We start from the raw sequence: 24,499 nt of genomic DNA, 5'->3' as shown, positions 1-24,499 counted from the left end.
TGGCCAATAACTGTGGATTTGTTTGCTTTTATTAAGTGATTCCTTTGTCTCATGATATCTTGGGACGTCCCGTGTGTGACCCATCATCAATTGTGATAATAGCCGAATTGATGCGGCCGCCATTTTGAATTCATTGAAAAACGTTTTTTCTTTACTCCTCCTACACATGTTGTCCAATCTTCACCAAATTTGGCAGAGAGTATCTTCAGACCAAGCCTCACAAAGGCCTTCACACGATTTTTTGATTTTCAGAACCATTTACCCGGTACAGGCAGTCAAAATGTGCAATTAAGCCAGCAAACAGGAAGTTGGGTCGTATCTTAGCAAATCTTTGATGGATTCGCACCAAACTTGCTGCGTGTACTCTTTACCCTCTTCTGAGGATGTCTAAAATGTTTTATGGGTCATTTGACTGCTTGGCCACCTCATTGCTGCTTGCAGCTATATTTATTATTATTATTATTATTATTACACATCTTTTTCTGCCATGGGTGTCTATGGCAGCCCCTAGAACCGTATTGTCAGAAGTTGTGAAATTTGGCACATTCTTTGGGATCAGTCCCCTCATCAATTTCACAGAGTTTCATGTCTCCCATTCCAACCATCTAGCGCCAACAATGGGTCAAATTTGAAGGTGTGTTTACACATGTTACTTTTTAACCATATGCCCCATTGTCCAAAATGAGGTATCGTTGGATTCCCTGGATCAAGACAAGTTCAACGCACTCTAGGACATCATACCCAGTTCCATAGATTCTCCGCCATTTTGAATGTAAAGAAAAAGCGTTTTTTCTTAAAATTGCCCCAGATGATTTTCAGACCAAGCCTCACAAAAATTATCCCCTGGAGCTTTAATTTTTGCAACCGTTTGTTAGTTACAGCCACATCAAATTTATGTGGCTGAATTGATGTGGCCGCCATTTTAAATATACCGTTTTTTCGCTACCTCTCCTATGAGGTTTGTCCAATCTTCACCAAATTTGGCACAGATCATCTTCAGGCCAAGCCTCACAAATTGTTTTGATTATCTAAACCTATTGACTGGAACAGCATATCAAAGTCGTCAGCCAATCAAAGTCATCAACCAAGCCACCATAAAAGAAGTGAGGTCATATCCCAGCACCTCTTTACTGCATTGACACCAAATTTGGTATAGGGACTAGGGACACTGTTCTAAAGAGGTCCAAAATAGGTCATGCCATTTCACCTCTAGGAGGCGCTGCACTAAGTAAAAAATTTGGCACCATTTATCTTCAGATCAAGCCTCACAAAAGACATCACGTTTTTTTTATTTTCTACACTTTTGACTGGAACAGCCAATCAAAGTCGTCAACCAAGCCACCATAAAAGAAGTGAGGTCATATCTCAGCACCGCTTTACTGCATTGACACCAAATTTGGTATAGGGACTAGGGACACTGTTCTAAAGAGGTCCAAATAGGTGATGCCATTTCACCTCTAGGTGGCGCTGCAATAGGCTAAAAATTGTCATTTATCTTCAGATCAAGCCTCACAAACCCTTTCACATTTCGGTAAAGCTGATCAAATTCGGCGATGAAGCCGCCAAAACAGGACGTGAGATCATATCTCAGGAAATATTTGCTGAAACGACATCAAACTTGGTACAGGTGCTCAGGACCGTGTTCCAAAGAGGTCCACAAAAGGTTGTGTCATCTAACTGCTAGGGGGCGATCCTGTGTCTGACACATAAAAAATAAATTGTGATACCAGCTGAATTGATGTGGCCGCCATTTTAAATGAATGAACTGTTTTTGGTAAATATCAAATATTCACCTCATTTGGCACAGATTATCTTCAGACCACAATCACCTTTACATGTCAAAATAGAACTGAATTACAGCTGTTTAAACTTTGGACAAATCAAATTTTTACCCAGTAACTGAAATCTGTGATTTCCAGCACTGAGAATAGTTCACTAGGATAAGTTGGTGTCCTGGCAATGTCAACGTCAGAGGTTCGAATCCAGCCAAAGCTGACAAGCTTGTCATGTCTCTGATTCTCTGTTTAGCGAGACTGTAAGCCACTGCAAAGGAAGCCAGGTACACCGCAGTCACTAGATGTCGAAAGTTCCTTCTGGGTCATCTGACCTGCTTGGCCACCACATTGCTGCTTGCAACTATATTATTGCATATATTTTTGTCCTATTTTCCGTAAAGCAATACAGTTAGGCTACTTAAAGTATGTTCTAAATGGCAGAAATATGCTGCCAATTAATAATTGACGTAACAACGTATTGTAAATGGTCAGTAGCCTATCGATCAAGGTACTCGAAAGCATGTACACTGTCAGCTTCATTTGATCTTGATAGGCTAAGCATTCTTTAGCATATAATAACAATATACCCACTATTAATTAAAACTACTTCAGCATAATAATGCACCTAAAATACAAACGTGAGCAAGGGCAGCAATCGCTATCGAATCAACAGGCATGCAATTATGCTAGCAGGGGAAGAATACAAACAACGAAAATCACCAGTTAACTTAAATTTGCAATAACTGTAGACTAATACAATAACAGGCTTTAATGAACTGAAAACATAAGTTATACAGTTCTCAAGGACGCACACACGCAATCTCAACTGCGCTGTGAAGCGCGTGTCCTTACTATTCTCCGACATGCACTCTAACAATCACTGCTGATAGACGGCCTGTCTTGTACAGCCCTATTTCTGATACCGTGGCGGCAGAAATTTTGCGGTGGCGGGCCGCCACGACAAAATCAACATAGGGGAAACACTGTGAAGTGACTGATCTTTCTTTTTTTACCTGGCTTTTTCAGTTCCTCCTGGCATGTTTTTCCCATCCATTGATTACTTTTGAATCAGCTTATTCTCCCTCCACAATAAATTGTGGTTTAGGGTTGTCTCCATGAAAACAACCTTGGTACACATACTTATGTTTGAGAAAGAGAGCATGCGCGACAACTGAAAACAGCACTTTTTAATGCACGGTCTGATCATGCGCTTATTTAGATTAAGACCTAGTGTAGCCTATTAGCTTACTTATTGGTCACACAGTAACTTAACAAACCTAACACATATGAGCAGTCCACCGGGAATTCTCCCGATGGCCACTCCGGGCCTATTAGTAAATGAGTAATACTTTAGGGGGTGCTATCGGGGTGCTTTGGTCTTTCTTGGGGGTGCTGAAGCACCTGCTAGCCCCTCCCTAGCGCCGCCCATGGCGGGGTCAGTGGCTCGTTCACATGCGGTCAATCTCCCGTTGATTGTGATTTATAAAGGAAAGGTGCGCAGGATCTAGCGTGCGACCGGTTTTATATATGTGAATATTTCTGTGCGTAGGTACTTTTCGAGTTTTGGCCGTATGCCATCTTCTGGTATGAAAGCTGCGCAATCCTTTATACATGAGGCCCCTGGTTTAGCCCAAAGAGCATAAGCCCGTCCTCCTCAGCCCTCCTTCACACAGCACTTTCCCCTCTGCCTGCAGGTGACACTGTTATCTAATTAGGGTTCCTCTGTTAGGAGGAACTAAATCAAATGTAATTTTTGAATGATGGTTTTTCAAACCTAATAGGCTTTAAGGTGACATTACTCTGATGTACCGTACACAATTTCACCTTGGTATGTCAAAATATGATTGAATTAGAACTGTTTCAACTTTCGCTTACCACAGGAGAAACAGCATACTTTTTTTATACAGTAACTGAACATTAAATATTCAACACTGAGATTAGCTCGCTGGGCTGGGACGGCGACCTGCAAAGTATGAGGTCGTTGGATCAAATCCAGCCAAAGTCATTTAGCCCGTCTTAAATTTGAATATCTGTTTAGTTAAACACAATGACATCGTTCTGAAGTACCATGCGCAATTTCACCATGATATGTCGAAAGATAATTGAATTACAGCTGTTTAAACTTTGGCTGAATCGAGTAAACCATGCTGCAGGAGAAACGGCTTTCTTTTTTTATACAGAAACTGACAAGAATTTCTCAGCTTTGCAGGTAGGCCAATGGGTTGAAACGTTGTCCTGCAAAATGCAAGATCACAGATTCGAAACTAAGCACAGTCTGTTGGCATGTCATAATTTAGATTACTTGTTTAGTTAAACAAACAGACATAATTCTGACATACCACTGCAATTTCATGCAATTTCACCTTGAAATGTCAAAAGATCATTGAATTACAGCTGTTTAAACTTTGGCCGAATTGACCAATCCAAGCTACAGGAAAAACGGCTTTCTTTTTTTATACAGAAACTGACCATAATTTTTCAATTCTGCGGGTGGCTTAATAGGTTGAGATGTTGTCCTGCAAAGCGCAAGGTCACATATTCGAATCTAAGCACAGTCTTTTTGGCCTGTCATAATTTTGATTACTTGTTTAGTTAAACAGGCTGACATCATTCTGAAATACAATGTGCAATTTCATGCAATTTCACTTTGAAATGTCAACCGTTTCTTAACCTTTGTCCCAAGCTGACCAAAAACTAATACTCATATCACGCAGTCGGCGCACAGCTAGATAATCAGCGTCAGCCACTTGGGTACCCAGCATGCAGTGCGGCATGTCCAAAAACGCAAACATTTGTGGAAAATAGTATGGTTACAACAGCCTTGCGAGGGATTTCAGTTGTTGTGTTCGTTCAGGTAGATGTTTGTAATGTTATTGTTTGTTAGTTAATATAATATTGTTGGTCACCCTGATTGTGCATTTTGTGTATTTAAATGGGACCAGAGAGTCGGCTGTGGTACTCTCACAATTAATTCTCGCAAGCAGCTGAACATGAGCTCTGCCAAGCCCAGCTGACCACATGACTACTGTTAATTGTGCATTGCCTGAGATTCTGGAAAGAGATCAACTCAAGAAGACTTTCAATATCCCATAAAAGGCTAATACTCTGCCCTTTCTGTTTGTAACATTTCATCAGTTGGTGTATAGCAGAGAACATAGAGAGACAGACTTGTGACCTTATGCTCACAAGTTCTAATCCCCATTCAGTCTATTATTGTTGGCCAAATATGAAGTAGTTTTGCTCTATTGTTGTCCAAGTCTCGATCTTACATTTACATTTACATTTAGTCATTTAGCAGACGCTCAGAGCCCAGAGCGCTCAGAGCCCAGAGCGACTTACAGTAAGTGCAGGGACATTCCCCCCCGAGGCAAGTAGGGTGAAGTGCCTTGCCCAAGGACACAACGTCATTTGGCACAGCCGGGAATCGATCTAGCAACCTTCAGATTACTAGCCCGGTTCCCTAACCGCTCAGCCATCTGACTCCCCTTCTTCTACAGGTGTACATGTTTATAATATTTTGCCATTTTGCAGAGGAACCCGCATCGCTGCTTGCAGCTATATTTTTAATCAGAATTTCACAAATTGATTTGATAATGATACTATGATCTGATAATGGTTTATTTCAACAAATATATATTATTTGATTTTCCTCTTCAAATTTGTTAAGGAGCAACCTCTATGGACCAGCCTCCACTGCTACATAAGGAAAAGTTTGTGTAATAAAAAAAAACCCACTTACTTCAAGTGCACTTCCTTTTGAGACAGTAACGATTCCCCTAGAATCTGTCCTGTTTCGTCAACAACAGCTGCCCCTGTATCGTCACAGCTAGTCTCTATGCCCAACACAAGCCTTTTGCTCATTTGTCTCCAAAATCCAGAAAACCATTTGAGCCTGTGCCTCTGTCTGCGCATAACAGTTAATGTTAACATTTTCGGGTGACAGTTGTGCTGCTTACCCCCACTCAAACTTGAGTACAAATACCCCTAATTATCAACGACGAGTGCAACTTCTCAAATACAATGATTTAACTTTCCTCACATGATCCCATAAACTCAACATTCACGACTGTCAACAATTTAACAGAAAGCGGTTCAGGAGTTGAAACAGGAACCGGAACTTCTGATCCGCAAGCTTTCTCACCTGCCTTCATATTAATAATATACAAAAAAAATTCCATTGGAAAACGCTTTTGTGAATAAACAATCGCAAAAATGGCATTTATTCAAGAGTTACTCAGGTTTTGGAATCCACGTGAGTGCACATAAGTAGCAATCATAATCTATTACTGCAATATCGCGCGAGAGATTGTGTTCTCGACTATCATTTCCGCTGGATAATTTCACGTTCCCGCCTTCATTGACATCTGTGGCCTCTTGTCGTCAACTTATACATTGGAGAAACCGAATACCGGCAAAACCTAATTACCGCTTCTAATGTAAAGATACCATCATTATAAGTTTCGAGAATCCCACTCTTAATTGACAGGTAAGGGCGTAATTTGTTGTCATGACGTATTGCTTATGTTTTTATCATCAAATGACAATCAAGCAAACGTGCATTTAGCACGCTATTTAGCAAGCTACTAGCGTGCTAGCTATTTACCTATAGGCCTGCGTTGTTCTTGTAGTCTGTAGCGATGGCTTGCTAACGAGACAACTAGCCTAGTAGTCTAGCTTTAATGTTAGTTGCTGCAGCCAGTGCAGAAGCAATCAGCTACACCATCTCAGCCAGATAGTTAGTGCTAGATGTTTCCTTTATTATAGCTAGATCTAGCTATACGTGTTAAATAGCATGTGTACAAAGCACGGTAGTACTCTTCGTGCTCAAAAGGAATCATTCGCTAGCTGACTTGCTGTTTAACTATCGACTTTGTTTAGTTAGCTAGCTAACCTACGTTACGACAGTCCGGTAATGCATTATCTCTAATGATGTAGCTAGACAACACACCCCCTCGTTCTGTATTTTACCTAGTTAACCACATGGTTAACCGCATGGTTTACCTAGTTAACCGAACTTTTGGCTCGTGTTTAATTAAAAGTTAGATGCTTAATGGCTTGCCTACCCTTCGCGAAATGTGGCTTCGTTTGAGCCCTATGTCTTTTGCACGTTATTGTTGTCAGCGTACGAAAGTTCTTTACTACCAGCGAACGAGCCAACTGTCAAGCGAATGTTGTTGTAATTGTTCAGTCGAAAGTGTATTATGACTTGCTACAGAACTTATTGCTAATTAGTGTAGCGATGAATAGACATGTTTGTATAACGATGTACGCTGAATAACCGCACTCAATAAGACGAACAATCACATCGAAGTCGACGGACATTACAGGGTAGCCTAATTATTACCACGGTTTGAGATAAATTACGGCCGGTGTTGCACCGACAGGTGTGTCCCATCAGAAACTGACCGCAGCTGCAAGTCTTCTGCCCGTGCGTATACAATATTTCGAAGTTTAACTCCTTTATTAACCAGTTATAGTGGGGTCACATATTCTGACAACTTACCCAACGTGTTGGTCGATTAATTAGTTAGTTATTTCCTTTCTTTACGGTAGAATATGATTATTTAAAGTTTTAAATGTAAGTCTATTGTAAGGTTTTAGGTAGGTTTTTACAAATGTAACTCTTGCATGCAGTCACAAAGAAATGCATGTTTAGAAACATTCCAGAGAAAATGTACCTTAAAATATTTTATTTACTTTCAGATAAACATATGTTACTACCGCGAATAATCATGCGGTCACAGTTTCTGATGGGTCACAGCTTTCGGTGCAACACCGGTCTGTTTCACTGAGTGAAAAGTTATGTGGGGAACCAAATAATTTAAAAAGCAGTTTGTGTGATCGTAATTTTTCCAGCAGCAGTTGAAGCCTATTCAGTGATCTGTACACGGAACACTGAATAGGGTGCGCTTAAACCGTGTACCAGTATGTGTACCTTCCGGTCCGGACCACTTGCTCCGTGTACCCTCGTGTACTTTCCGGTCTGGACCAGTTACTACGTAGTCTGTTTCGTTGTCATTGTGGTCTGGACCAACTGCTGTGTTTAGTCGCGTGGTCCGGTCCGTTAGTGAATGGTTTGTGGTTTTAATCCTATCTGTGTTGGCAGTGCTGCTACACTAGCTTACTGTTATATTTAAGCAATAAGCCCCAAGAGGCTGTGGTTTACGCTGATTTTAGAACAGGTAAGGGGAGTTGTTAGGCACGACATGAAGCGGAGTGCCGAAAACCCCCTTACCTGTTCTAAAATCAGCGTAAACCACGGACTCGCGGGGCTTATTGCTTTTCTAAAACTGTTACTACAAATATTTGATATGGTTTCATCAATTAAAACAATTAGAAACAAAAGTTTAATAATAAACCGTCATTCTTCTGCTACTACAAAGTATAGTTCGTTGCCACGCAACGGCCAGATGGACACCTTTGCCGTCTTTTTGAATTTGAAATATTTGATGCGCAGTAATATGGAATGTTAAAGAATGTTATGAGGACAACCTGTGAGGTTATGCTGGATTTTACAACGGCATGGAATGTGATATAGCCAATCACAATCAAGGATGGGAACAACCAGTTTTAGAATATATTGTTATAGCCTAATGTATTTTTTAGTGCTGTCAGTTTAACGCGTTATTAACGGCGTTAACGCAAACCCAAATTAACGGCGTCAATTATTTTATCGCGCGATTAACGCTCTTTTTGGCCTAGCAAACTTTGTAGTTTTTTTCACATGCTGTTGCAACAACTACCGACGTTAGAAAAACTACAACACCACACCGGATCTAGCTAGACCGGAAACAAAACAACAGGCACGCCAAACACTTGTTTGGCTTGCGAGCTGGCTAAAGAGTAGTAGCAGAGCCCGTTTACGGATATTAGACATTCTCTGGTAGTAGGCTAACGTTACGTTTTGAGTGGATGACGAGCGCGAGATGCCGAAATGGATGCCAATAAGATTCTGAATGGAAAGTTTGCTTTTAAAAAGTTGCCAAATGGTTCTATTGACAAGACCAGTGATCTGTGTGTTTTGTCGTTGTAAACTGAGCTATCATCGCAGCACGTCCAGTCTGAAATACCACTTGATGGCCAAGCACACAGCTGATGCGAATTCTCTGCCCCCTCGTCAAAGCCAGGCGATTGCAATGTAGTTTTCAATAAAAAAAATATTTGCACAAAGCAATCCGAACCACTTTTCTATGTTCATAAGAGCATTACAATTTGAAAAAAGATTGGGACAAAAAGAAATCAGGGACATTTAGAATAGATAAAAATGTGCGATTAATTGTGATTAATCGCGAGTTAACTATGACATTAATGCGATTAATCGCGATTAAATATTTTAATCGTTTGACAGCACTAGTATTTTTACGTTTGTGATAGATCAGATAGATTTTACCAGGTGTGAGTCTCACAGGAATTTGTGAGATTTGGGAGCCCTGACAGTTCAAGTCCTTTATGGTTTGTGGCAGACTACAAATGCAATACCTAATACTGGGGTATACAAAAGGAGAGGGCCCAACAGGCGTAACACATTTTTACAGAGGCTTTTAGACAGTTTGCCAAAATTTGTATTTTGGGGTTTGGGATGTATATTTAGGGTTACCTATTGTTTTTGTTAGTATTCCTATAAGGGGTGTCACAATACCAAAAATTCAGTAGTCGGTGCCAATACCAGTAAAATAATGCTCGATGCTGATTTCGATGCCATAGAAATGTTTTTTTTTTTTTTTTTCTAAGATTCCATGTACTTAAATTTGAAACATGAACGTTTTTATTATTATTAATAATAATAATAATAATCAATTATGTTTATAATGCACTCTATATTTAGACACTTCGAGTGCTACAAAGCATAAAGTAATACACATTTAAAAAACAAAAGAAATAAAAGTTTATTCATTAAAGCAAAAACAAAAAGATCAAGGTCAATAAATAATTAAATGCAAAACCTAGGGGTGGGCGATATGGCCAAAATCTCCTATCACGGTATGAGTAATTTTATTTCAGGGTTACGGTATATATCACGGTATAGTAATTGATATAGTAAATTCAATTAAGAAATGGTACAAAATAACCATACCGTACTTCATCATCACACTTGATTATTTATTACAAACAAAAACAACTGGGGTCAAAATAATTCCTTTGTTAATAATTTGTTACACAGAACTTTATTATATTAAATATTCATCCAAAATGATTCACACCTTCACAAAATCAACCACAAGCAAATCATTTCTGCATATGCAGGTAGCAACGCTAGTGCTAAATAACTATTTAACTGGTCGGCTCCATGACGCCGGGTAAGTAGCTAGCTCCCGAGACTTCTCACCAAAAGAACAAAGGGGAAACCTCGATTAAGACATGTTCGAAGGTACCTTGCGAAAAGTAGCCTGATCTTTCCTAGATCTGTAGCTACGGCACTAAGGCTGAATGCTCGCTGATATAGCTGTCTGTCTTACTAGAACGGTGTATGTATGCATCGTTGCTGAAGTTTGCTGACGTTGTGACTATGTATGTAGGTTAAGTGACAGAAAGACGGAGGGAGGGCAGGGAAAGGATATGCAGCTGAAATAATTTGCTGCGTGTTTAACCTAAAAAGTATTAAAACATTTTTTTTACGAAATGCAATATGTTGCGGCCGGTGTTGATTCTGTGATGCACCGCCAAAAATTAGTCCATGTGTGGGAAACCCTGAAAAGTATACCGCGGTTGAAACGGTATAGCCAAATCTCTCCCGGTAGACACATTTCTACCGTCGCACGGTATATACCGTCATACCGCCCAGCCCTAGCAAAACCTATAAAACACATTTACTGAAAAGCTTTGTTTTTAGAACCTTTCCTTTATTAAAGGAGTGATTGACTGGGTTTTTTGGTTATTTCACTGTTCCTTAAGGTCTCAGAATAGGGTATGTAACATTGGTTTTGTTGAAAATAGCCCGGGTGCTGTTCTGTGCCCCCTGATGCTTCCTGTGAAATTGTCCCGGGAAAAAACACTAGGTTTTCTCCTTTTATGGCATGCTCATGAATATATAGATGGGCTGCGCGCTGATTTATTGGTTTACGAGTGAAGCTGCGGAGCAAAGACGCAACACGGCCAACAGCACTCACTGAAACAACGAAGGTGGAGACTTGAAATAAAAACATACAAATAAATCTATTGTGTCTACACAAGACTATTTTCAACAGTTTGACTAGACATCATTTGAAATGTTAACGTCAGTTGTAGGGCTGCCACTAACAATTATTTTTCTATCTATTAATCTGTTCTGGACTCGGGCTACCTCTTTTCTTGGAAACTATGTTTCCAGCTGCGGAGATGAGATGCTCGGAAGGTGTTAATGTGGCAGGTACACAGTTTGCCAGAACAGCCAGGGAGGGAAACCGTGCCTCATTTGTTTTACTTGAGAATCTCTTCTCTCACTAATGACATTTGCGTCGTCCCCACTGTCATTCTGGTTGGATGTTTCTTCTGAGTCCGACCCAAGCAATGTGTCCAGTAACGGCACATACCTCTTCTCTTTAACACCTGCTGCTGTTTGGGCCTCTTTGGTATGCTGCTGTTGCTGACTCTATGACTCTCCTCTTTTGCTTCTAGTGCAAGGGCTTGCACTTTCCCCTGCAGTTTCAGGCTTTCATCTGGGGACAGGAAATCCATTCTGCGAAACCTAGGATCCAGGGCAGCTGCAATTACACTGGTGTTTGTAGCAGCATCTTTGAAGGCCATCTCAACCTCCCTCCTTTTTGTGATTTCATTTGCTGCAGCAGCCTGAAATCCCTGCACATGGGTGTTGTCAAAGGCTGCATTTTGTGTGAACTTCATCAGTCCTTTAACCTTTAGAGGAGTGAGTTCTAAATATTACCGACGCTGCCACCAGAGTGAGTTATTTTTTCAAAACGAAAGCTAGCTAGCTTTAGTTAGCTTCCGTTACCTAGCAACCTAGCATAATACTCGTAGCAATGCTACTACCTGCTAGTGTTGCTTGTTAGCCTCCTAATCGTAAATTTTGAAGCCATACTATAGCGTTTGTCATATAGTTTTTGTCTATCGGAAAATAGTCGGTTGGAATGTTCAGAATCATATGTGTGACGGTACTCTGTGGGGCCCGCTTTCGAACAATCACATATACGTGACGCTACTAATTAACAGGTTAATGAGTGCAGGTAGAGAGAGGGTCACATATGACCCCCCACTAAGATAAACAGTAGCACACTCAAATGGCTTGAGAGCTTGTTCTTGGTCCTCCAGCAGGCTTCACTGCTCAGCTTTGAGGTCAAGGAAATGCTTGGCTCTTTTTGTTACTTCTGGGTCTGACAGAGTTGCTGTAACAGGCCACCTCTGCTTCAGCAGGCGGCTCATCATTAGTAAGAGCAGTTCCATCTTACACTAACATCTTGAATCAGTTTGTGTTCAGGTTTGCCCATTTGTTTTGTTTTCAGCTTTTTTTAAACGTTCCACCAAGCACCTTCCAGCTCCAAAAAATTTGTTGATTTGTGGATTCTTCAGTGCTTGATTTACCACAAGTTGTAATGTGTGGCCAGCACAGCGGATTGAAGATATCCCATGCCTCTCTTCCAAACTTTTCAATTGCTGTTTCAATCCAGGATGCAATATTCATTGCAGTGCGTTTCTCTTCAAGTGGCATAGTAGTCAAACTATAGCTTACAAGCTCCCAGTCATTGTTAATAAAATGGCAGGATATGCCCATGTATGCTTCTGTGGCAATACTTGTCCATGCATCTGTAGTTAAACTGAACATGGAACCGGAAGAGGAGAGGGCAAGATTGACCTTCTGGAATTCGTCCCCATATTTCTTTTCCATCAAGTTGGTGAAGCATGTTCTCTTAGGGAGAACGTAGCCTGGTTGGAATGTTTTAACCATAGCACGGAAACCCTCATCTTCCACCATTGACAGGGGTCTCATGTCTTTGATGATCATGTTAAGGACACTATCAGTAAGAGCTGCTGCAAATTGTGGTGAGCAACCCTTCTTTTGCAGGACTTCATTCATGTGGCTTTGCCTTTTACTAAGAGAGAGGAGAAAAACAAATGCATCATAATTATTTAACATGTAATAATGAAGACAGTAATATTCCCCATGATCCTTTGACTTACACCTTTCATTTTATTGATCACAATTACTCAAACAATATCTATTGTATTTATGGCATTCCCCACACAAAGAAATGTGCTTAAAATAATGGCAGAAATAAAATATTTAGATAAGGTACATAACATATCCCAACAAGCCCAACATGAATTACCACACACTCCTTTTAAACCAAAAATTCCAAGGTGCTTGTTCTGGGCTGGTGAATCGGTAATGATTCTAGTGATACTCGCCAATTATCTAAGAAGGTACATTTACCATAGACTACAGTCGGAGTAGGGCTAAGTCTTCATCTTCATCACTTCATACGCCTCCGTTGTCCTAGCAACGCGTCATGTTAAGGAAAGTTAGCTATATAGCAAGAGCTATACTATCAACCAACGTGGCTTTAATAATGCGTGTATTTATTACAAAATATATTTTAAAAAGCTCTCCCCACTTATGGTAATCTAATAAACATGAATAGACAACACTTGCGGTGGTTTTGCCTTTTCTGGCGGTCCATCATCCAGAATAGCGCCTGTATGTTTTCTTTTCAGGTGTTCGTGCATAACGCTAGTTAGGGCTGTCCCCGACTAAGATTTTCTTTGGTCGACCAAGACTCGAGAAAAACAACTGAAAATCGACCAATCGAACTTTGAAACGCTTAAAAAAAAAAAAAAAACGTATACAAACATTTTTGCGATCTGACTCAATGGCTGCTGGACATTGCAGATTCAGCCGCTAAAAGCCTACTAATAATAAGACCTGTATCACCAGTCCTGTTGTAACCGAATGCCGATGGTATTTAGTATCTCTTGCAATGTACTACAAATAAAAAATATTGTTTGTTTCACATGCAAATCATCAGAGTTATCATCGCAGCACGTCCAGTCTGAAATACAACTTGATGGCCAAGCACACAGCTGATGCGAATTCTCCGCCCCCTCGTCAAAGCCAGGCGATTGCAATGTTGTTTTCAATAAAAAAAAATGTTTCCATGTTGATAAGAGCATTAAAGAGCATTTGAAAAAAGAATGGGACCAAAAGAAATCAAGGGACATTTAGAATAGATACAAATTTGAGTTTAATTGTCATTAATCGCGAGTTAACTATGACATTAATGCGATTAATCGCGATTAAATATTTTAATCGTTTGACAGCACTAATATATATATGTATATGTATATGTATATGTATATGTATATGTATATGTATATGTATATGTATATGTATATGTATATGTATATGTATATGTATATGTATGTATATGTATATATATATATGTGTATATATATATATATGTATATATATATGTATATGTATATATATATATGTATGTGTATATGTGTATATGTATATGAGCACCGCAGACCCATTTTGACCCAGGAAAAACCCTGCCGTCCCACCACTAGGGATGGGTATCGTTAATTTCTATCGATATAGATACCATTTTCGAGACTGCTTAACGATTCGAGTCTTTATCGATACCACTATCGATACTTTTCTATTTCTTAAGTGAAACAGATGTAAAATAGAACAAGGGGAACGTGTTGCTCTCAGGAGGAGGCTGGCTAAAAGGAGCAAATAGGCACAATGGATCCTGACTCTGGCTATATCTAAATCTGTCCACAACCTGGATGAGTAACTAGACTGTGATTGGTTGGTTGACGAAGTGACATTGTCAAGCTCATCGACTGTATGAAAAGTTGAACACGTTTCAACAAAAGGCACCTGATATAGCTAAATGACCAGCTAACCAAACCCAAACCTTCCTTATCTTATCCCTATTTTCTTCTGTCTCTGTTTTTGTTTAACACGATGTTTAAGCATCTCACAGAGACATGCTCGCGGTGGCTATGTTTTGAAGGATCAACAGTGAGGGGGGAGGCTTGTCTATACTCACACACTGTGCTCGTAAATATTTTTTGCAGTTCGCTCACATATCAAATTTTAGGGGCATATGCGAGTGAAATAGTTGCACTGTTGAGCCCTGAATTGGCTTATTATTGTCAACAACGGAGACTCGCTACGAAGTTGTGGTGTGCTCACCAAAGGATTGTCCTGCAAAGGCAGCTGGAGTTTGCACCGTTGCGACTCGGAGACAGCCGAAGTACTGCTTTTTATCTTTTCTGATGCACAACGTTGAGGTGCTTTTTCATCGCAGTTGTTTCCCCCCCTTTACAAGAAATTGCTTTAGAACATATATTGCACTTTGCTTCGTCTTTATCTTTGGCTTTAATAAAATGTAGCCACGCCTTTGACCGTTTAGTGCGCTCTGCCATCGTAGCTAGTAACAAAATGATAAATGAAGCGAGGTAGCGCGTGAGGCAATAACATTCTTCTTTGTTTAGTTTAAAGGCGGTTGGCAGGCCATTCATTTGAATTTGGTCATTTTATTAGTCAAACTTTGTATGTTTGTGCACCAGCGATTTGATTTAAATAACATTGACTTATGTCTCGAGAAATAAGTAACGTTACATTATATTACTTGGTCTCGATAGCGGTATCGATAAGCTTGGACCTTATTGATATTCGGGTTTTGAGAAATTTGGAACTGGGTCCTTACAGAACCGGTTATCGATACCCATCCCTACCCACCACCCCGCCCGGTTGAGCAGGGTGAGTGAGTGAAGGAGTTGTTGACGGAGAGAGCAGCTGGAGTTGCAGTGTTCTCTGGGTGGATCCATGTCTCTGTCAGCACAAGGGCATGAAGAGAAGCATGAGATGCAAACGCCGGGATGAAGTCTGCCTTGTTCCCAGCAGTTCCAGAGCCCTAAAGAAAGAGGGCAGGTGGAGAAGATCTGGATAGGTAGTGAAGGTTAGAAATAGACCTTATTTACTTTGTGGCATATCTACGGGTAGTGTAATGAACAGGAATGCTAAGGAAACACATGCTAGCTATGAATAAGTTCTAGGTAGAATATAGTATACATATAAATGAATAGGGTGATACTTATCAGAAGAGGTGATCCGGCTCGTCGGCCTTCCTCGGTGGACTCCCGCAGGTAGACTCCCTGTCTTTGTTCGACTCCTGCAGGTAGACTCCCTGTCTTTGTTTGACTGAGTCTTCGTGCACCGAGGTTGCCAGGCGAGGCTGCCTCTGTAGTGTCAGCCGCCTTAAATATGCAAGGCACAGCTTTTGTAAACAAAGCGAGGGTGTCAAGCGGCAGCGGGTACCCTGGAAAATACCCTGAAACTCGATCTTTAGCTAGCTACTTAACGGCATGGATAGCTGCTGTCTCTCAGCTCTACACAGACACAAGATATAGCAGAAACACAACAAAAACTACAAGTTAAAGTCATTTGCTTAGTCAGGAGCCAGTCACGATGCACACTCAGTAAAAACACTATTCCTCTACCTCCGCTTTGCTCCGCGCTCAACTAAACTTTTTTTTTAAATACTCAAACATCTCCGCGACTCATTGAGTGGTGTAATAATCACGCAACACAACAAATCGATAATGAAATTTGTTGCTAACACTTTTAATGATCGATTTTAATCGATTTGTTGTTGCAGCCCTAGAATGTTGTAGATTTGGGTACTTCGTATCATACTGATGAAAAGCTATAGAAGCTTCTCTAAATGAGCATTGAGGGACTAGACGTTTCAGTTTCAGCCAGACAGTTGTGCAGAGATGGCTGTCAGCAGGGAAGAGATCAAAAGTCAATTGTTTTGCTGACTATTACCTTATTTTTTATCACTAGAAAGTTGATTTCATTTTTGTTCTTTTTACATTTAGGATGTGTTTGATAAATGGTTATTAACTTAACTTATAAGTCTTTGGTTTTGTTGTAACAATGATAAATCACAACTTTTGGAGGGGTGGGCAGTAAAAATTGCCTTGGGGCCAGTAACTACTAGCCCTGCATTCGATTAAATTGTCCTAATTGATCATCGGGAGAATTAATGATCGATTTTCTATTAATCATTAATATTTTATATTAAAATTCGCTTTATAGGCTATATTAAAATGCAGTGAAAATAGAAAAAAGTGTTTCCTCATTGAGTTCTTTATTACAAGACTAACAACTCATTCTGTACTCCTAAGCAGCGTAGCCGACAGGAGCCGGTGCTCGAAAACAACTGACCCTCTTTTTTTCTTCTACAAAATAAAATAATAATAATATTTTACAAATCATGTAAACCAATGACTTAACCAAAAATATATAATACGGCACAGAGTCTGACAAATAAAATACTTGAACTTGAGTCGAGAAAGATGGTGAGAGAGAGATTTGCAACAGCTAACTAATTAAGGCTAATTAACAAAGCTTCATAAAAATAACCAGTGTCTCACATACAACTTCAGCACCAGCCTACTGATTTTTGTTGAGAAAGATGAGCATGTTAACATGCTCTGAGTTCAGACGCGAACGCAGCCTGGTGACCGTCAGTCCAGCCGCCAAAAACACCCGCTCTGAGGGGACTGACGTCGCCGTGATCATGGGCGTTGCCGCAATATAACTTGGGGGGGTCACATCCCCCCTCCCACTTAAAAAAACACAAAAAAAAACCCACTTTTGCGATAAAAAATATTAGTGCATGACTGGTCTACTGCAATCTTTCCATTGCTTCACAATCAAATCCTTTCCACTTTATCAGTAGGGAGAATACCCATAGCAATATAATTCCACTCCATGTTTTCTAGACAAACAGCATCACGCACGCAGATTCAACTCCCGTACTCTTTGATCGACGCATCACGTTTGCAGCTAGCACTTCAGACATGACTGTTCCACAGACGACATGGACATAAGGAGGTTTTTTTGGAGGAAGAGGAAAGTAAGTCAGGGTTGCCCAAGTTTTCCCTTCAGTGGCCAAAGCACCCTGATGAGACATTCTCTGACTATAATAGCATTAGTTAGCGCTAAGTCACAAAGATTCTTCTGCAAACATTAGGATTATAGCTAGCTACATAAGCAAGCTTTTTACCTACATCTAGCACCAGGCAATAGCATACTTTATTTACCCATTACAAGTGGAACAGCATTTGTTGATTTCTTAATCTGGGTCTGAATTATGGTGTGCTTTTGGCCGTGTTCAGACCTATGCGTCTGTTTCAGGCAGAAAGAGATGACAAGGTTGTTTTTGCCATGTAGCTACAAAATAAATTTGTAGCTTGTTTTTTTTATTATTGCCATAACAACCGTGAGCTAATCTTAGCTAACATGCTAGTTTTTCTAACGACTGGAAAAAAGAAAAGCCCTGTATTTCAGAATTGTTTTCCAAATTTAACAAGGTTGCTCAACTTGTAATTTCGGCAATTCGTAGCATTTCATTACTATATGTTAGTCTGTACCACAATGGGGAACCGTCAGGGCCCTCTAGGCCCTTAGAGAGGGCCTAATATATTCTTAAAAAAATATATTTTAAAAGTAATCTATTATAATTGTATTTTATTAATCCATAATTTTACAATGTTTCTGAAATAAACCCTTCAGTCCTGCCCTATTCGGTTTATGTTGTAATGTTAAGAGTTAAATGAAAAAATCCAGTTTGGTCACCCTATCAGAATGTTGCTACCTCCGTTGTTGGGAGGAAAATGCTATGCAGCTAGCTCTGTGATTGGTGGTCCAGCTAGGAATTTTACAGAGGGCCACTTGATAGAAATTCAATGAAATACTAATTTCCTATCTTTCCTATCTCATATCTTCCCTCTAAATGGGTGGGTGTTGTTATCGCTAACTTTATGACAAGCTCCGCCCACTGTGGGAACGGAGAAACCTATGGGAGAAACGCGATCACAAGCCTAATAAACTTGCTAGCCTGTTCGTTCATTTCATAAGTGAAGCTGCGAGTAACGTTCCCGCTAGTGAGGAGGTCATTGTTTCACATTTGTTATGCGCCGTTTTCTAGGTTAACTTTTAATGAGAAGTTGGAGTTAATCGGCAAAGGAAGACCTACACCAGAACTTAATTTTTTGCAGAAAAACAATGCTTTTGAGAGTCTATGTTATAGTGTTGTGCAGAATGACTGGTCAATCTGTAGGCTAACTATATGTACCCACGTAACATCATTATGCACAATTACCTTATGCACAATTACTGTGAATAGTGCCGCAAGGGCTGACTCAAATAGTGCTTAATGACACGTGTTTTTTCACGACGAGTAATCTAGGTCCGAGGGCCAAGGTTTAAGAGTCACGGTTCGCTACTGCTGTAACAAAAAGTATTCAACCATTAAAACCATATATCCTCTGAAAGCTTATCCCCTCAGGATGTTATCTAATGAGACAACAGACACGTCTTTGTCTCCATATTAGTATGCTGCCCATGCATAATAAATTTGGTATTGGTAAATGGAGTATATGGCTGATAGTTTTTGGGCTGTGCCATTTAGGGAAACGGATTCAACCACCTAACCCATGTATTTTCTGAAAGCTTACATCCAAAGGATGTGATCTGTGGAAAAGACTACAGGTTTGAACACACATTTGACAATTTCTGAACTGTCCGGTCATGCTTTAGGGGGATGCAACATTTTTTGTAGCCTACATAATTATTAGGCTTCTAAACCTATACCAATTGTGAATTTGATACGCTGATAACATGATTTACATCTCATAAATCTTCATATGAACAATCTACATTAAGCTTATATCAATTATCAATATGAAAGATTGCTCAATGCATCTCCATGTCTCCTGATATAGCCGAGGTGGTTGAGATTGAGAGTGATTCAGAGGCTGGGGCAGCATGCAGGGGCAGTGGAGACAGCTCTGTTGCTGAGGTGAGTGCTGAAAGGTGACAGGTAGTTGAAGATGTCCCATTGCTTATTGGGAAGTTTAGTTTTCAAAATATTTAAATGTCCAGCCTCTCAGTATATGTATAACTATGGTTGTAAAAGTCAAAGGTGCACATAACTGGTACGCATGCGCGACACAAATCAGGAATGTGTAATGCCACTTGTATTACTACGCGCCTTTGCGTACTCAATCTTGATCTTGTCAACTAAACTTACACATGACATATTGCTTGTCGAAAACTACCGTAAGAGATGTCCAAAAAGCAACAGACAATAAGTAGCGTCTTCTGCGTTTTGTCACTTTCAAAGAAACACCAACTGGAGCCAGAGCCGAAGAAAAGACTGGAAAAGTGGCTCCAAGATGTGCAGTGGCTTGATGCTCATGATGAGCGCACTGAAATGTGGTGCAAGATTTGCCGCTCAAATCCACAACTAGCAGACAAAACAGGTGCGTTTTTTTAAAGGCTCAAAGAATTTCAACCATCCTTTATTTGAGAAACATAAGAGCAAAGAGCACATGAATGTGGCACAAGCCATTGCTAATAAACAAGCTCACCGAGAAGAAATCTCCAGTCGCCCACTTGCCAGATGGCGAGACAAGCTGAATGAAGAACAGCAACAAGCTCTGTCTAATATTTTTCTCCTCGCCTTCCATAAAGCGAAACACGCACGCCTCAAGTCTTCCTATTTTGAAGATATTCCTTTACTGAAGCGGCCTGGAGTAAAGGTCGGAGGTGCATATCATTCACGTGAAGGTGGCACATGGATCATGCAGAGCATCGCTCACACCATCAACGGGGAGTTACGAGCCAAGTTGTAGTCTGCTGAATTTTGGGGGCTGCTTTTTGATGGATCTGAGGACATCACAAAAACTGAACAGGAAATTGTTTACATCGTTTCTGTGTACAGCAACGGAGAGTTTACCTCGGACTTTATTGGACTGATTGAATTGGGTGCTGACCGAACCGCGCAGGCCATAACAGACGGACTTGTGAGACTTTTCCAGTACACAGGCCTAGATGACAGGACAAAAAAGTTGGTCGCTGTATGCACAGACAGGGCTGCTGTCAACGTCGGAATCTACAACGGCGTTTTGCCAAAACTCCGCCGACTTGCTGCGGTTGAAGACTCCGTTGTGCACATTCTGTGCACCGCACACACACTGGAGAATTGCGCAAAATCAGCTGATTCCAACGTTCCTTACTGCAAGATATTTAATGGCTCTGTGGTCAAGCTGCTGCAGTTTTATTTGCAGAAAGGTGGAGCAAAAAAAAAACTGCTGCACTGAAGAAGCTGTGTGAAGAAAATGGGATCTCATTTGTGAAACTGGGTAAGTTTCACAACATAAGATGGTCTGCATGGAGGCATGAACACTGCTAAAAATATAAAGACTATTGCCAGCCATTAAAATGCAACTGGCTACGAGTGATAACAGTGACTTGCAGCATATCTGCACAGAGCTCTTTCAGTGCTTTCTGTCAAACATGCTTGACATTGGCAACATTGAAGACCACATCCATTAGGTTTCAGAAGGAAAAGCTGAACATTGGAGAATGTAAGGACAAACTCATGGTGGCCATTGGACAGTTTACACTTCTGCTTGATGGTGAAGGCCACAGGGCACACGCTGTTTCTAATGCTAATGCTGACAGAGACAAGACAAACATACTCAGGGGGTTAATTGAAGAGTTTGAAGTCAGATATGACTCCCTCAAGTCATGTGATCATTTCTTGGTATTTGATCCCTCAACATGGCCTCAGGAAATGCAAGACCTCCACAGTTTTGGAAACACAACCGTTTGCAAGACACCACTGTGACAGAATGGATGCGCTTAAAGCAGGCAGGAAAACGCCTGGGAGCCTCTTCTGTGTATGACTTGGTCCAAATAGTACCCAGATGCTTCTGGGTTCAGAAGGTGGTTAAGCTGTCTCTTACACTGCCTTTAAGCAGTGCAGCTTGTGAGAGGGGTTTCTCACATCTAAACATAATAAAAACCAAGTACAGATCTCGTCTGTCACATGCTCGTCTGTCAGCCCTGATGCACATTCACCTGTCAAAGCAGACCACAGAGACATTTGACCCAAAGCAAGCTGTTGACCTGTGGATGGAGACAGCTAATCGGAGGCTCAACCAAAGACAGGGAGGTGCATCTGCATCATCTACCATGCAGAAAGCTGAAGCAGAGGACAGTGGGGGTGACACTGAGGAGGAGAGTGAGGAAGACTGCACTTATTAAGACCACGCTACATATGTGGTGAGTACCAAACACCATCTCCTGGTACTCACCTGAGTAACTCACTGAAAAGGTTATGTGTTGTGGTAAATGCACCAGAATGCGGGAAATTGCATCTACATCTTTAAAAAAAGTCTGGGGGACAAACCCCCAGACCCCCCGGCAACATGTGTCCCCCACTTTCAGAATGCTGCTGACGCCCATGGCCGTGATACACAGGTACCTCCGTGCTAACTTGGCAAGCCTGGGGAACCTTATTCCATTCACTTTCTAACCAGTCTTTAGGGGTGCAATCCAGGGGTGGGGGAGCTTCCCTCAGAAAGCTCTGAAGTTCTTTGATGCCAGACTCTCTTTGAGAGGTATAGTGCTCCCCAAAGAGTTGTGTCATAGCAGAGACCTGGGACTGGGAGGCCGCACCTCAAGTATTTGTGCTCCTCTCGTCCGTGTCAGACAACGCAGACTCCTCGTCACCCCCAGCCTCTGGGATAGCCGCCATACCGATCTCCACTGCTTCTCCCAGTTCAACTAGTTTCACTTTACTAGCCATTTTCTGTGCTGGTGTAAGAAAACCATGGTGCTTGTGACGAGGGTCCGGCATGATGAGATCATGGCAGCGGATGACACAAACTCATCAGACTGAACCTGTAAATTATGGGGGAAATCAATAAGATAAGCATCTCATCTGTTTTTCCGTCTCGGGGTACTTGCAAATGCAGACCTAATTGGCTATTTATTATGGAAATAATTTAAACTAAGTTAAAAAGTTTAGCTTACATGCATTCGCTTAATGAGGGAAGACCGCACTTTAGCTTTGAATTCAATGAGTCTGGGCCCGTCTTCCTCACTGCGTATGAGGTGGATATTGATGAGGCCGAAGGTGACAGGATAAGTGTTTGAGATGGAGACGTCTTTCTCTGCAGACATAACCGTGGTGGCAAATTTGGGTGCTGACAGTACAGGCTGTGTGTCCTCCATCATCTGCCGGTACTCTTCCTTCAACTCCAGGATCCTGGCATCTTTAAGCTTGGTCACGGTTCGGTTCGGTCCGACAGCACAGCAGCAACAGCCCACCGCTGCTCCACCAGCCGATCAAACATCTCGCACATGGAGTTCCACTGTGTTTTACACGACTGGATAAGCCGGTGAGTTGCGAGGCCCAATTGTTCCCGTTTCTTTTGTAATGCATTGGTTGCTGCAGTGCTGTGATTGAAGTGGCTAACAAGTTTACTCGCCGCTGATATTACCCGATATAGATACAGTGCAAATCCGTCATTTATGGCCAACTGGAGTATGTGTGCAAAGCATGCAACGGAAATCCAGTTCACTCCAATGGGATTGTTGGCAGCAACAATATTGGCCGTGTTGTCATGAACACATGCAATAACTCGGTCTTCAAGTCCCCTTTGCTCTACAGCTCCAATCATTTTCTCAGCGAGGTGGTCAGCTGTATGCCGGCCTGGCAGGCTTTCTGTGAGCAGGACCACTGAATTAATTTGCCAGTCATCACTGATGTAGTGCCAGGTAATGGTGATGTAGCTCTCAGCTGTTAGTGGTCCAGCAGTCGGTGGTTAGAGCAACTCTTTCAGCTGTGCTAAATTTCAGCTCCTGCTTTCCGAAATTGTCATCAACGACATTCTTAATGATCAATTAATCGATCATCGATTTAATTATGCCCATCCCTAGTCCCCAGACACATTCCAGACATTTTCAAAAGTTGCTACTGCGCAAAAACCTGTGTTGATTCTGTGGCACATCGCCACAAATTACTCTGTGTAGGAAACACTGGGGTCTATGTAACCTTCTCTGAAATGATTCTATTATAATTTATATATCGTGATATATATCGTTATCGCAAGAGGCTGCAATGTATATCGCAATATGGATTTTAGGCCATATGCCCATCCCAAGCGGCCGCCTTAACTGAAAAGTGCGTTTTGTTCTTTTTTGTTACAAACGTTTTTTTTTTTTTTTTTTTTGGGCGTTTTGCAATATAGGAATGTCACGAGAACCGATACTTACAATACCTTTCGATGCTAAAATAACAAAACACCGACGATGCCCATTTTTTTTAAGCACCGTGAGCGCGGATGCCAGATGTTAGCATCGGTGCTGAGCCTCTTCTGGAACTGATGGGGGATGCTACCGTGTTCTTCAGCTCAAGGGAGGTAATACTTCCAATTTAGCTAAGCAACTGACGGATTGTCATCCGGATTTGTTTAAAGAATTCAAGGTGAGCCGTTCCAGAAGAGGCGCAGCACCGATGCTAACAACTGGCATTATACCATTGTTACGGTCGTCAATGTCTAGGGGGTAAAGTTAGGGCGAAACCAAACTACTCTAAATAGCGGCAGGCCCCGACAGGTGGAAAAGGAGAAGAACTGGGACACTCACCCCCACTCCAGCAGACTCCCACCCCGGTCTCCAGGACAGCCCAAGCCGCCGTTCCGTTCGGCGGACAGCTCGCTCTCGGTCGGTCGCTTTTATCAGCGGGTATATGTGTATATGTTGGATATGTTAAGCATGGCGTGTGCAAGGTGGTATGGATCCGTAGACAGTGGGGAAACAGGAACCCAGGGGGACAACCGGTCGCGCTGACGGTGGCACTCCCAAAAAATTCAGGTTCCCCCCTTTCTGCCATCCGGGAGTTTAAAAACAA

General features: G+C 41.4%; 2 protein-coding genes and 3 pseudogenes across 10 annotated transcripts in view; 2 read left to right on the top strand and 3 right to left on the bottom strand.

The window, feature by feature from the left end:
* Positions 1–5,947, bottom strand: part of osgepl1 (O-sialoglycoprotein endopeptidase-like 1) — a 139,926-nt gene extending 133,979 nt beyond the window's left edge. For both annotated transcript variants that reach the window (XM_084688397.1, XM_084688396.1), the window contains exon 1: positions 5,515–5,947. In XM_084688397.1, coding sequence (XP_084544523.1) covers positions 5,515–5,705 — 191 coding nt within the window. In that variant the 5' untranslated portion in view covers positions 5,706–5,947. The remainder of the gene's footprint in view (positions 1–5,514) is intronic.
* A 168-nt stretch (positions 5,948–6,115) lies between these two features.
* Positions 6,116–24,499, top strand: part of usp37 (ubiquitin specific peptidase 37) — a 134,806-nt gene continuing 116,422 nt past the window's right edge. For 2 of the 8 annotated variants that reach the window (XM_084688389.1, XM_084688382.1), the window contains exon 1: positions 6,117–6,261. The gene's annotated coding sequence lies outside the window, so the exon portion shown is untranslated. Of the gene's footprint in view, positions 6,262–19,517; positions 19,595–19,918; positions 20,058–22,763; positions 22,986–24,499 lie in introns of all 8 variants that reach the window. The other 6 variants (XM_084688386.1, XM_084688383.1, XM_084688384.1 and 3 more) reach the window with 6 other exon arrangements.
* On the bottom strand, positions 9,223–14,707 carry LOC146234477 (E3 SUMO-protein ligase ZBED1-like; annotated as a pseudogene).
* On the bottom strand, positions 17,182–23,597 carry LOC146234475 (E3 SUMO-protein ligase ZBED1-like; annotated as a pseudogene).
* LOC146234476 (zinc finger protein 862-like) lies at positions 20,923–21,944 on the top strand (annotated as a pseudogene).

The sequence above is a fragment of the Hypomesus nipponensis genome, chromosome 23 (assembly GCF_054491055.1).
Source record: "Hypomesus nipponensis isolate SF chromosome 23, ASM5449105v1, whole genome shotgun sequence".
NCBI classification, from domain to species: domain Eukaryota; kingdom Metazoa; phylum Chordata; class Actinopteri; order Osmeriformes; family Osmeridae; genus Hypomesus; species Hypomesus nipponensis.
The sequence above is the reverse complement of the archived record's forward strand: the minus strand, read 5'-3'. Positions and strand labels throughout refer to the sequence as shown.